The sequence below is a fragment of the Monopterus albus genome, unplaced genomic scaffold (assembly GCF_001952655.1).
Source record: "Monopterus albus unplaced genomic scaffold, M_albus_1.0 scaffold50.1, whole genome shotgun sequence".
NCBI lineage: Eukaryota > Metazoa > Chordata > Actinopteri > Synbranchiformes > Synbranchidae > Monopterus > Monopterus albus.
In genome coordinates, this window is record NW_018127930.1 from 1,943,502 (window position 1) to 1,957,743 (window position 14,242).

Sequence of the window (14,242 nt, forward strand, 5' to 3'; positions counted from 1 at the left end):
GATTGACAGGTCCAAGTAGCATGGAAGTAATCATTGGTGCAACCCAGAGTGCACTGTGAACAAGTATCTGTGTCAGTATGAAACCCATTTTAAGCATTTTACCTTCTGTGATATGAGTCCTGTGAATGGTCTTCTATTGTATACGTAAGCTGTAAGTTTATATTGGTAGTCATGGAGGAGATATTATTACAGATCCCAGTCCAGAAGTTGAAGCTGGTGGGGAGCAACAAATCCTTTTCCCATTTAGTCATTGGTATTGTTACTGTTGTATCTATATTTGACATTTAGTTTATAAGGTTTAGATATCTTCTTTGAGTCTGTAAACTTCATTATCTCCTCAGCTAGCATGGAAGGTTGCAGGGGGTTGTTGATTATATTGATATTTAATTTAATTATGGATTTTAACTGTTGGTACTGGAGAAATTCTCCTCTCCCAACTCCATACTTCTGGACTAATGTATTAAATTGTATAAACTGGTTGTTTTCAAATAAATGATGAAGGTGAGTGATTCCTTTGTGTTGCCATGTTGGAAAGTAGATGGGATTATTATGAAGTTGAAAGTCAGGGTGTTACTAATGATTTAGTGGTTTTGTTTGCTTTCCACCAGGCTGTCAGAGTTGCAGAGATTGTGACATTTTTGAAATAGTTCATTTTCTTAATTGAGTATGGTAGGAAGGAAAGGTCTGCAACTGAAGTATTTTGGCATTTATTTTGTTCTAGTTCTATCCATGAGCTTTTACAACTGTCCTTCTGAATCCATTGAACTAAATATTGTAGTTGATTTGCTAAGAAATAATACTCAAAATTTGGTGCTTCTAGGCCACCTTGTGATTTGTTCTTCTGAAGTATTGACAGGGAAATTTTGGGTTTCTTGTTATTCCAGTAAAATTGTGAAGTTAGAGAATTGAGTGATTTGAACCACTTATCTGTGGGTGCTGTGGGAAGCATCGAAAACAGGTAGTTAATTTGTGGTAAAGTTTTCATTTTGACTGTAGCTATTTGGCATTCCCCTGGAGGAGCTGGAGGAAGTTTCTGGAGAGAGGGAAGTCTGGGCATCTTTGCTTAGACTGCTGCCCCCGCGACTCGGTCCCGGATAAGCGGAGGAAAATGGATAGATGGAAGTTCAGCGCATTCTCATGAACACCATATCTCAGGAACACTTATTTGGATTCAAGGATGAACTGTTTTAGTTTGGTGGTCAAAGGCCAAGCTCACAGTGACTTTGTGTCTGTCACTTTCTCATGAATTTGTGAATTTGACAGGTTGGCTTACAACCACAGCGCATTAATTCTAGTTGGATCAAATTGCGGATGTTTAGGGATGGGTCACATAGTACATTACAAAGTCTATACTCTTAAATGGTGGCAGTAGCACTGCAACACAGAACAGAGATTAATAGGTAAGTGAGCTTAATGACCAACTAGATATGTCTGTTTTTTTATCAGAACTGTGTTTCTCATGGTGCTCTGGTTTCTTGTGTGCATGTAAATATAATTGGTGTTCCTCTTTCTAAACCCATTTCCACACTGTATTGAGACATTTAAGAAAAAATGGGTTTGCAAGAACTGCTGTGCTGTACTTCCTTTTAGCAGACCTCATTTGAGACTGACTCTCTGTATATGATATTGGGATACACAAAAGTGATTGACTCATCTTGACTAACTACTTTCCTGTAGGTGTGACTTGGGCGGAGGTGCAGAGCAGCAATCATGGTGGCCCTGTCACTAAAGATCAGCGTGGGGAACGTGGTGAAGACCATGCAGTTTGAGCCCTCCACCGTGGTGTACGACGCATGCCGCATCATTAGGGAGAGAGTTCCTGAGGCACAGCTCGGCCAGCGTGAGTTCTGGTTTTCTCTCTCCCCACACACACACACACACACACACACACACACAGTTTAGATACTTTATTTGAATCCCCAAATAACATCAACATTAAGAGGACTCAAATTTCTACAGAGGCAGCATGTGCATTGTAACATTTCATGGGTAAAGGAAACGGCGTCTGCACCACCTACTGCCGCAATGGAGCAGAATTTCACCAACTGTTTAGCTGTCTTGTGCACATTGCAACCCGATAACAGTCAACTTGTGAACATGTCCTAGGTTGCCAAGCGTCAATATCGCCACTCTCTCTGCAGTGGTTAAAGCAAGGACAAACAGTGAACTGGTGACAGGGTCATGGATACCCCAGGCTCACTGATAATGAGGTTGATCCAGAGATTAAACTTTTAAATTTAATTTAACACTTTTCAAAACATTTCATTTTGTTTTAATCTTTGTTAAAATTATTGCAAATGAGAAATACTGTTCATTGGTCTTTGTGAAGAGAAACATTTAGCAGCTATCATGGTGATATCACACCTAGAGTGGGGATGCTTAAGTCAAGATTATTTGCCATTTATGCATAAACAGACAGTCTAGGCATACAGGAATTCTTGTGCAGCTGTTCTTTAGAGTCAGGTAAGGAGCCAAAAGCCAGAAAAACACTTAGTCTTAAAATAAAACAGTTACATAAAGGCAACAAAGCATTAAAACCGCAATACCCAAAAATAGGGTAATAGTATTTTCCCCAGTGCTGTTCAATCTAGCTAAAATAATAATCTCTAACTTTTCCTCACAACCACAGTTTCCACCCCTTTACATAAGTTTGTCACTGAGTTGTAGGTGCATCTGTGCTCTTCCTGTAGAAGCAAACAGAAGATGCACAGTGAGCCGCAGAGTGACATGGGCGCCAACCGACTGCTGCATTGACTCCTGTGTACACAGTGTTAGGCAGCTGGCCATAATGTTATGGCTGATTGGTGTATAGTCCAATATCATAGGTAACAGATTTGCCTCAAGGGTCTTTACAATCTGTACAGTTTATGGCACCCTGTGTCCTTAGACCCTCAAGGGAAAAACTCCCCCCAAAAATCCTTTAATTGGGGGAAAAAATGTAAGAAATCTCAGGAGGAGCCAAAGAGGAGGGATCCTTCTTCCAGGACAAACAAACACATATACAATAGATGTCATGTGTGTGTACAGGATACATAACAGATTTGCAGTACAGACTCAATGACAGAAGTGCTTTTCACCACAAAACCGCAGGCAGAAACTGTATCTGACGATTTCTGGGACTTTTACAGAACCATCACCATCATGTGCAACATTGACACCCGCTTCACTCTGTGATTGGCCAGGCATGCTGAAGTGAAAGAGGAACCAGGGTTTAAAGCAGCTCTCTTTTTCATCCTTAGCGCCACTATTTGCCACTTTTCATGTAAACCACTCTCAATATCTTTCAAGACAGACAGAAAAGGTGTAGCATTATTACCATACCGTACTTCTCCCTCCTCTCTTTGACAGTCGGCTTTCCGCCCCCTCTTTGAGTGTGGCTGTTTGGAACAACTGTAAAGACCTTTGCCTTCTGACCTCATCAGAAATTGAAGGCTGTATGAACGTCATATGAATTACAGCTTTTACTCACCCCCGTAGTGAGTCCTGCAGTAAATTCCTACACTGTAGGTTTTGATCATGTCACCACTGAAATGCTATTGCACATGATTATGGTGTATTGTGCTTTAATAATGTCCTCTACAGTAAATGTGTAGCCTGTACAGAACTTTATTTCTCTACATGTCCTTACTGAATTGGAGACTACCTTATAAAGTGTATTTCATTCATCCATATAGAGCAGTGATGGCAGTGAACAGGTTTCTAATTAGATATTTGTTACTGAGAAATTAAAAACAGTCTTCTTTATTGTCCTCACTCAGCAATCTCTATGGGCATCAGAACAACAGAAGCAGCCAATCACAGTTCTTGCTGTACCCCTGCAGAGCTTCAGTCACCACCGTACCTCTGACCTGCACTTGTATTTTTGATTAGGTGCATGTTAGCTACAGCAAACCTCAACACTTGTATATGCAGCCATTACCGGTACAGTGTAATGCTTAAATATATTAGAGTTCCAAACTGTTAAAGAAATGAAAAGTGTTTGTTTAGAAATAAAATCCTAGTGCACCACAGGGTGGTTCATAGCATGCTGTCATCTAAAGTATTGAAAGTGGGCTAAGGTATTGTCAGTTTTTTATGATCTGTTTTTATGTTATAAAAAAAAAGGTCCAGACTTCACAGCTAATCTTGCTTTTTTAAAGTGTCCTCACAACATGTTTTACTCAACTCCAGCCTGCATGGAGTTGAAATGAATCAAAGGTTTATCAGTGAACAGCTGGACCCCTGCATTAAGGTCCATATGTCTGTGTTGATTTGATCAGTCAGACTGATCTGACACCATCACTACAGGAGCTGGCTGTATAATCAAAGCTAAATCATGTCAGCTGAAGCCCAGATAGACTCTCATACACTGTGGTTCTGTACACTGTCACCCAGCTCTTCTCACCAGTTTCCTGGAGGAACGCTAAAACATTTAGATTTTGGCTGATTGGGCTAGTCTTTGAAGTCATGCTGTTAATGGCTTTTCATCAGAAAAATTATTTAGTGGCTGGAAGTGAGCCACTAAAATAAATGCACACTGTGGACGTGGAAACTGATTATGGTGGTGATGTTATCTTTAGGTATGATGTAGCACGCATGCTATGCTTTCTGAGGTAGGATGGCGTGCTTTTTATAGCCACTGAAAACACTGGTTACTTTGGTCACTTGCTTTGCCCGGCCTTACAATAATAGATTGGAGGCTCTTTTTAAATGTGCATTTTTTAGATACTTTTTTCTTTCTTTTTTTTCCCCCTCATTTCGCACCATGCAGCAGCTTTTGTTTGTTGCATAGAATAAACACAATCTATTGCAGCCTTTACTGGATCATTTTGTGTCCATGATCTAAATTTTTCTCTACTTCTCTTGGGTGTGTGAACTTCGCTGTGCAGACTGTATGTGTTTAAATGAATCTGCCAAAAGTGAAAGGATTTTCTAAAATCAGAGTTGAAGGCTTGTACTTGCAAACAAACCTAACCCTAACACCTAACCATAACCCTATGACATCACAACCAGATTAGGAGCCAGTTCTGCTCCAATAAACGGCTTACACAGGTGTGATGTGGGCACCTGAGGCCTGCACTGTACATATTGTACATTGAATGGTCTTTTGGTGATGTAGGAGACATCCTGTATCTAGCAGGGTTTTGAAATGAAAAGCTTTTGCATAGTCCTAGATTCTGGAGTTTTCAGTGAGGGAGCAGGTACAGCTGTTACCTCTAACCAGGTAACCGGACTTTTTAAATGTAAAAAAAAAAATCATATGAGACACATTATTCTTAAAAGCATAATATGTGTATATACTTAAAAATGTGTCTGGAGGGGATTTTTAAGCATTTAATGTTTTGGATCTCTGGAGTGATATTACTGTGCATAATAATGAGCCCTGATCTAGGCCAGTATGAGGATTACAAGTTTTTACCAGTGGCTCGGTTTATAGTAAGCAAGCACATATACAGTGGTTGTATAAGAGGAACCATGTAGCATAAAGAGCGCTTGTCTTCACACATAACTGAATGATTAAGAACAGCAAAAACCAGTTAACTTCATAAATTGTCTACGGCCCAAAAAGTGTCCATCATTTCAAAACGCATCGATTTTCCAGAGAATTAGTCTGAAACAACCCCAGGGAGTGGAAAGCAAGGGACTATTTCTGGCCTCACAACCTTTATCTAGTTGATTATAGGCTCTGCCGAATAAGTGCACTTGAAAACTGTCTGTAAACTGAGAATAGCCTTCTGCTGCATATCAGCTGGCATTCATGCAGGCTGAGTTATGGCTTTTTATGAAGGCTGTTTCAGCAGCAGCTGTTTGTGTTACTTGTTCCAACCTGTATGCACTTTTGCATTTAGAAAGAAAATAGTTTAAGCGAGTATCTCTGTCTAATTCAACTGTGCAGCACATTGCAGTAATAGATCCAGTTCTCCTGTTTCACAGCATTTGGCTGTTCTGTATAAAAGGTACAACCTGGAATGGTTGACCCTGCATGTTACTGGCAGTGGAGGTAGTGGAATTGCTGTATTATTCCCTACTAGAGGTCTGTGTAAAAGGAGAGGTGTGTTATTTCTGTGACTCACCTCACCTGTCTCATTTTATTGTTGTTGTTGTTGTTGTTGTTGTTTGTGTCCCTGATAGGCTAGTGGTTAAGGCGCAGCGCTCTTGCTGCTGCAGCCCAGGTTCGAGTCAGGGTTGCGTCAGGAAGGGCATCCAGCGTAAAACACATGTCAAATGTCAACATGCGAGTCGCCACTGACGATTCGCTGTGGCGACCCCTAAATGGGAAAAAGCCGAAAGTGACTTTCATTATTGTTTGTGTACAAACACATTCTTCACATGAATTTACATCTGTGACCATAATCATTAGTATGTTGTACACGCTGCACAGCACCACAGTCGAAAAGGCTCATCAATACTCCCATTACACGCCATTGTTTTGAAAGCAACACCGGTATGCTTTGTATTTTGATGCATGTGTTCTACATCATGCCGGATGTCACGGTAAATGTCACAGCTCTATTACAGGGATTTCAGCAGCTGTCTAGTGCAAGTAAGCAAAGCCATCGTAACGAAAGGTCATCGTAACGGCAGTATGTGTATATGTGTGTGTTTTTGTATGTATGTGTGTGTATGTGTATGCATATATGTGTGTGTGTGTGTGTGTGTGTGTGTGTGTGTGTGTGTGTGTGTGTGCGTGTGTGCGCGCGCGTGGATCTCTGTCTAAAAAAGGGCTAATAATAGCTACATGTCCACATGGTCATGTATGTCAAGGAACACACTTCCAGTGATTCAGTCAATATTTCTGTTTGCTTCCACAGCCAATGACTATGGGCTGTTTCTGTCTGATGAAGACCCAAAGAAAGGCATCTGGTTGGAGGCAGGAAAGGCCCTGGACTACTACATGTTGAGGAATGGGGTGAGTCACTGGCACACACTCAAACACCACTAACTGCTACAAATACATAGCACATAAGATCAAGATCAAACATTTTTATTGTCAATTCACTATATGTGCAGGACATACAGAAAAATCGAAATACTGTTGCTCTCTCACCTAATGTTGAATGTCCATACCATTTAAGAAACTAAAATAGGATAGAAGTAGAATAAACACAGAATAAATAGAATATGAAAACTGAATTAAAGTAATTTAGGATAAACTAAATAGTACAACCTAATAAGCTATGAAGAAACTCAAAACCATGTGCAAATGGTGACAGTAGTGCAAATATTAAGAAGATTGTCAGGTGGTCAGCATCACCAGGGGTGTTGGTGATGAGATTCATAATAGCTTATGAAATGCACATGGACAGCAGTGCAAGTGACCAACAGCAGCAGATATGATGTTAAACAGTCAGCAGCAGATTTATATATAATATGACAAAAAGGGGGGAATGTATTGCGTTTGTGCAAACAGCAGAGGTAGTCTTTTTATGTTCTGTGGTGGGTTACTGTCCAGGGGCAGAGGGGGGCAGGTAATGGATAGCCTCCCAGACGTAACAACCTTCCATACAGAGACAAATAGAAGGGAGGCAAATAGAGAGGATGCATACTCTGTGTGCATCAAAGGTAGCATCTGTACTACTTATTAAATCCCCCCATTCATTCACTAACATACCAACGACTGTATTCGTGCTGTCTCAGTTAACAAAACTCATTTCTGTTTGTTCCTTTCTACCTGTGCACTTAACTAGATTAGAATACAGAGCTGTGCCACCATTAGAACAATGCCCTTTAACTCTCCACGACATCTTCTTTGGAGGAGATTTGAACAGTCAGTTGTGGTTTGTTCAAGGGATTTCAGAATATTTATAATCAATCCTGAAAAGGTTTCAGGCATTTTGACATCCAGGAATACTGCCTTGTCTCTTTCAGGACACTTTGGAGTACAAGAAGAAACAGAGGCCTCTGAAGATCCGCATGCTGGACGGCACAGTGAAGACCGTCATGGTGGACGACTCCAAGATTGTCAGCGACATGCTGATGACCATTTGTGCTAGAATAGGTGCGGGTGAAATGGTTTCTACTCCTTTACTGATTTCTGTCTGGATGTCACTCACCTCCAGCACATATGTTGACCCTGCTGCTTAATGACTGTTTTTAATGTATAGTGAAAGCAGCCCTTAACCTAAGCGGTCCTCACCCTGTGCTTGTACTACAGTCTCAAATGTATAGTGAATCCATTTGTTTGTGCTTCAGGCATTACAAACTACGATGAGTACTCGCTGGTGCGTGACATCGGTGAAGAGAAAAAGGAGGAGATCACAGGTACGCTGAAGAGAGACAAGACTCTGCTGAGGGACGACAAGAAGATGGAGAAGCTGAAGCAGAAGCTCCACACAGATGATGAGTGTATGACAAACACAAACCTTTATGCTCATTTTTTAAACGTGATTATGAGTGTTGTGGTTTCACTGGGAGGGAGGAGTCTTCATTTGTGTAGGACGATACTGCTTTGTAACAGTGTGAATATATTATGCGCTGGCAGCTTTTTTTATTGTGACCGCACAGTGTGTCAGCAAAATAAATAATAGTAGAGGATGTTTTCCATATACAATACAAACAGTCCCTGTAATATTGTACTGATACAATACCATCTTCTTGGTCACTTACTACAGTGCCTTGCGAAAGTATTCGGCCCCCTTGAACTTTGCGACCTTTTGCCACATTTCAGGCTTCAAACATAAAGATATAAAACTGTAATTTTTTGTGAAGAATCAACAACAAGTGGGACACAATCATGAAGTGGAACGAAATTTATTGGATATTTCAAACGTTTTTAACAAATAAAAAACTGAAAAATCGGGCATGCAAATTTATTCAGCCCCCTTAAGTTAATACTTTGTAGCGCCACCTTTTGCTGCGATTACAGCTGTAAGTCGCTTGGGGTATGTCTCTATCAGTTTTGCACATCGAGAGACGGAAATTTTTGCCCATTCCTCCTTGCAAAACAGCTCGAGCTCAGTGAGGTTGGATAGAGAGCGTTTGTGAACAGCAGTTTTCAGTTCTTTCCACAGATTCTCAATTGGATTCAGGTCTGGACTTTGACTTGGCCATTCTAACACCTGGATATGTTTATTTGTGAACCATTCCATTGTAGATTTTGCTTTATGTTTTGGATCATTGTCTTGTTGGAAGACAAATCTCCGTCCCAGTCTCAGGTCTTTTGCAGACTCCATCAGGTTTCCTTCCAAAATGGTCCTGTATTTGGCTCCATCCATCTTCCCATCAATTTTAACCATCTTCCCTGTCCCTGCTGAAGAAAAGCAGGCCCAAACCATGATGCTGCCACCACCATGTTTGACAGTGGGGATGGTGTGTTCAAGGTGATGAGCTGTGTTGCTTTTACGCCAAACATAACGTTTTGCATTGTTGCCAAAAAGTTCGATTTTGGTTTCATCTGACCAGAGCACCTTCTTCCACATGTTTGGTGCGTCTCCCAGGTGGCTTGTGGCAAACTTTAAACGACACTTTTTATGGATATCTTTAAGAAATGGCTTTCTTCTTGCCACTCTTCCATAAAGGCCAGATTTGTGCAGTATACGACTGATTGTTGTCCTATGGACAGAGTCTCCCACCTCAGCTGTAGATCTCTGCAGTTCATCCAGAGTGATCATGGGCCTCTTGGCTGCATCTCTGATCAGTCTTCTCCTTGTATGAGCTGAAAGTTTAGAGGGACGGCCAGGTCTTGGTAGATTTGCAGTGGTCTGATACTCCTTCCATTTCAATATTATCACTTGCACAGTGCTCCTTGGGATGTTTAAAGCTTGGGAAATCTTTTTGTATCCAAATCCGGCTTTAAACTTCTCCACAACAGTATCTCGGACCTGCCTGGTGTGTTCCTTGTTCTTCATGATGCTCTCTGCGCTTTAAACGGACCTCTGAGACTATCACAGTGCAGGTGCATTTATACGGAGACTTGATTACACACAGGTGGATTCTATTTATCATCATTAGTCATTTAGGTCAACATTGGATCATTCAGAGATCCTCACTGAACTTCTGGAGAGAGTTTGCTGCACTGAAAGTAAAGGGGCTGAATAATTTTGCACGCCCAATTATTCAGTTTTTTATTTGTTAAAAAAGTTTGAAATATCCAATAAATTTCGTTCCACTTCATGATTGTGTCCCACTTGTTGTTGATTCTTCACAAAAAATTACAGTTTTATACCTTTATGTTTGAAGCCTGAAATGTGGCAAAAGGTCGCAAAGTTCAAGGGGGCCGAATACTTTCGCAAGGCACTGTATGTTTGTCACTTTCCCTGCTTTGTGACACTGAAACACTGAAACTACAGTGTGAATGTTGTCTCAATCTGGAAGCGATAGTTTGAACAGCACAAGACCAAAGTTGCTAAGTCCTTTCCTTTCCTAAGTCGGTTTATATTTGGTTGGTGTTTTTTTTTGTCAGTGAACTGGTTGGACCATGGCAGGACGCTGAGGGAGCAGGGCGTGGAGGAGACAGAGATGTTGCTACTCAGGAGGAAGTTCTTCTACTCAGACCAGAACGTGGACTCCAGAGACCCCGTCCAGCTCAACCTGCTCTACGTGCAGGTACACGGGCTACTCATATTCATATGAGTATTAGCTTAGAACTCTGAGCATGCTGCACTGTAAAGTTGTCACAGCCTCCAGCCAATCAGAAGCAGCTATTCTCCATGGCTGTTTTTGATGAAGTCACCATAAAAGTATTTTTCAGTTGTTCCCATCATTGATATTGGATGGTGTGTGTGTGTGTGTGTGTGTGTGTGTGTGTATGCGTGTACAGGCCCGCGATGACATTCTGAACGGATCCCACCCTGTCTCCTTTGACAAGGCCTGTGAGTTCGCAGGATATCAGTGCCAGATTCAGTTCGGTGACCACAACGAGTCCAAACACAAGGCTGGATTCTTAGAGTAAGCACTGCCTTCATATTCATTCTCAGTTTTCTTTTGCTTCCATGTATGATAATTTGATATTTCTGTTTTCAATGGGCTTCTAGAAATGGTCCTTATGCTTGTTGGATTTTAGTTTAACTCTCTCCTCCTCAGTTTAAAGGAGTTCCTTCCCAAAGAGTACATCAAGAACAAAGGAGAGAAAAAGATCTTCCAGGTGAGAGCAGGACTGTGGAGGTACCGCGTATTGATCTGATACTTCGCAAATCCTAGCTACATGAACGAGCTTGTATGCAGCTGATATATTGTTCATTTAATTTAATAACTTGAAGATGCGAGCTCTGATTTTAATATGAGCAGAAAAGAAGATCTGGCAGTTGACAGGGGTCTCCTTCAAGCTCATCCTGAGCAAAATCATATGTCTTAGTGAAAACAGGACATAGTGTGAACATTGGCTTTTGAAAGGATTCAGACCCCTTCACGTCTTTCACACTATGCTGTCAGTTAAATTTTAGATGGGAAAAAATTGCTCATGGATTCACCGTTCCCTCTGTTCTGACCACATCACCAATTTGGTGATGAGCAGTGCCTGCTGCTTGGACCTTTGGTCAAAGAATATTTTTTCCTAATGCTTTAAGTGCTTTAAAAGCTGTTTGACAGACTCCAAGCAGCTGTCATGTGACTTATAGTTAGTTGTTCCTGTCTAGCCACTCTACAGTACTATTACAGTTCCCTCTGTGCTCTTGTGTCTTCCACCATCTCACCATGGGGGTCTGTTCTTTCACCTCTCATTTGTCTTGTACACTAATACAGTATGTGCCAGAGTCAGTATGAGAGGCATTGTATTATCAAATTTGCAGATGACTCGGTTATAGTGTCTCTGCTGAACGGAGACAACCAGTAGTGTCTGATCTTATTGATTGGTGTAGGTCGTCTTTTCTGTACATTAATTTGTCCAAAACCAAAGAAATGGTGTTTGATTTTAGGAAGAATCAATTATCCATGTCTCCTTTGGTAATCTATGATCAAGCTGTATATTTGGGCACTCTTATTGGCAATAAATGATACTGTTTGTATGAGAAACCCATCAGCACATGAACTTTCTTTATAAGTTATGCAGCTTTAAAGTGCACAGTGTTTTTATAAAGTTGTTTTAACCTTGTCCTTTGTGTGCTGATTTGGGCTGCTCACCCTTAAAAACAGGAATCAGCTACAAGGCGTTATTAAGGAGTGCAGCAAGGTTGTTGGTATATCTTTGGAAGACATATCAAGATTATATAGAGCCAGATCTCTGAAGAAGGTTTATCTTGGCTGATCCCATCCCTTGTTTGCAGAGTTTAAGTTGCTCCCATCTGGTTGTAGGTATAAGCAGCCAGGGTGTACTGTACTGAGTGGAGACTGAAGGACAAAAGTGTCAATTTTTTTCAGTTTGCAGTTAAATATACTGGACACAAAAACAGTGAAGGACTCAAACATAATGAAGTCACTGTATATACACACTGAAAACGCGTATCATTGCAAATTAACCATTAATCATTTGATGCAGCAAAGTTACAAGAGATGACTTCTATTTGAGTTTGCTTAATGCTACACTGAGTTGATTTGCTCCTCTGCTTGCCTCTCTCGTCTCTGCAGGCACACAAAAACTGTCAGAACATGACTGAGATTGAGGCCAAAGTGAGTTACGTGAAGCTGGCCAGGTCTCTGAAAACCTACGGAGTGTCCTTCTTTCTGGTCAAGGTGAGAAGACAGCACTCACTCAACAGTCGACTTGGGTGGGTTGCAGAACAGTGGCTTGATAAGATGGAGATATTTGCATTCGCTTTGAGACTCTGTCAGGACACATTTGAAAGCTATTGAGAAGTTGGACTAAGTGTCAGATTTGAACTGCTTGGTTTTTAGCCACTTTAGTGGAATATTAGGTGTTGCGATGTGAAGTTGTAAATCTGAATAAATGTAAACATTTGCAGCAAATGTTTGTGCAATATAGTGTTTATGCTCATTTTGCTGGCAGCCTAGAATGTCCCATGCTGCTCTGATGATGATGGTGATACAACAATTTTATGTAAGATTGGTTATAGGAGTGTGAATAGGTGAGTCCTATGTGCACGTCTGTTTTTTTTTTCTGTTATTGGATTACTTGTGGACTTGTTAAATCTAAAATATAAGGCGGAGTGTATATTGTATTATTGTAGCAAACAGACATGCTAATTTTATCTGATGCAAAAGGGGAAATAACAACATGATATCAGCATTATACAGTGAGGAACAGAAGTATTTGAACACCCTGCGATTTTGCAAGTTCTCCCACTTAGAAATCATGGAGGGGTCTGAAATTCACATTGTAGCTGCATTCCCAGTCTGAGAGACGGAATTAAAAAAAAAAAAATTCAGGAAATCACATTGTATGATTTTTAAAGAATTTATTTGTCTTGCACTGCTGAACATAAGTATTTGAACACCTGAGAAACAGCAAGAATTCTGGCTCTCAAAGACCTGTTACTGTGCCTTGAAAAGGTCCACCTCTACTCCACTCATTAATCTAAATTAGTAGCACCTGTCTGAGCTCCTTAATGGGTAGGGCTTCTATGTTCAGTAGGTAACATGTGAAGCGCACTCCCTACACCTACCAGCGGGTGTCTCTCTAACACAATATTCACAGGCTGCAGTGCTGTTCAATTATGTGTGGGTGGGAATATGGGAGATGGAGATATAAAAAAATGAAAGACTTTATTGCTTTGGGGGACACACATGCATATATGGCATACATATGTATATGCGAACTCATGCACAAGCAAAGACACTCAAAGGATGGGGGCAGCAAGAGAAGCAGCTGGGGATCCAATAAATTAGAGATGATTGAAGATTACAGTTTAATATAACAAATCTGTGGGACCTTCAGCTCAGTTCACTCAAATTAAAGGAGCACACACACAGTTTCCATAGTGATGATGAAGTGATTCAGGAGTATGCCATAAAAAATGACCATCTGTCAATACCCTTAAATTATTCTCATGATTGTTCTCATGATGAAACAACTACAGCCACCCAGCTACATTATGAAGGATCATCACAGGATTTTACTCCTCTCCACCAAATAAAAGCTTCAAGCACTACTCTAAATTCAAATCACTTTGAAAATACTAGCCCACATTTTTTATTTTTAAGGACATTATTTCCTTTTATGTCATGTTGCATTAATGCATAAATGATGAAGAACAACACTGACAAAGACTCTATTGATGGAAGAAGAGGAGAAAAGGGAGAGGAGATGTTCTCTGCTAAAGAGAGCTCAGTTAACCACAGATGGAGACAGTGGGTCGGCAAGCCAGTGCCAGCGCACACACACACACACACACACACACACACACACACACACACACACCACCAAACTTTT

General features: G+C 40.8%; 1 protein-coding gene across 1 annotated transcript in view; it reads left to right on the forward strand.

Moving 5' to 3' along the window:
• The window catches only part of tln1 (talin 1), a 78,130-nt gene that overhangs the window by 18,151 nt on the left and 45,737 nt on the right, over positions 1–14,242 (forward strand). The window contains 8 exon segments of the mRNA XM_020600998.1: positions 1,678–1,840; positions 6,792–6,889; positions 7,849–7,978; positions 8,173–8,325; positions 10,382–10,524; positions 10,739–10,866; positions 11,002–11,062; positions 12,481–12,585. Coding sequence (XP_020456654.1) covers positions 1,711–1,840; positions 6,792–6,889; positions 7,849–7,978; positions 8,173–8,325; positions 10,382–10,524; positions 10,739–10,866; positions 11,002–11,062; positions 12,481–12,585 — 948 coding nt within the window. The 5' untranslated portion in view covers positions 1,678–1,710.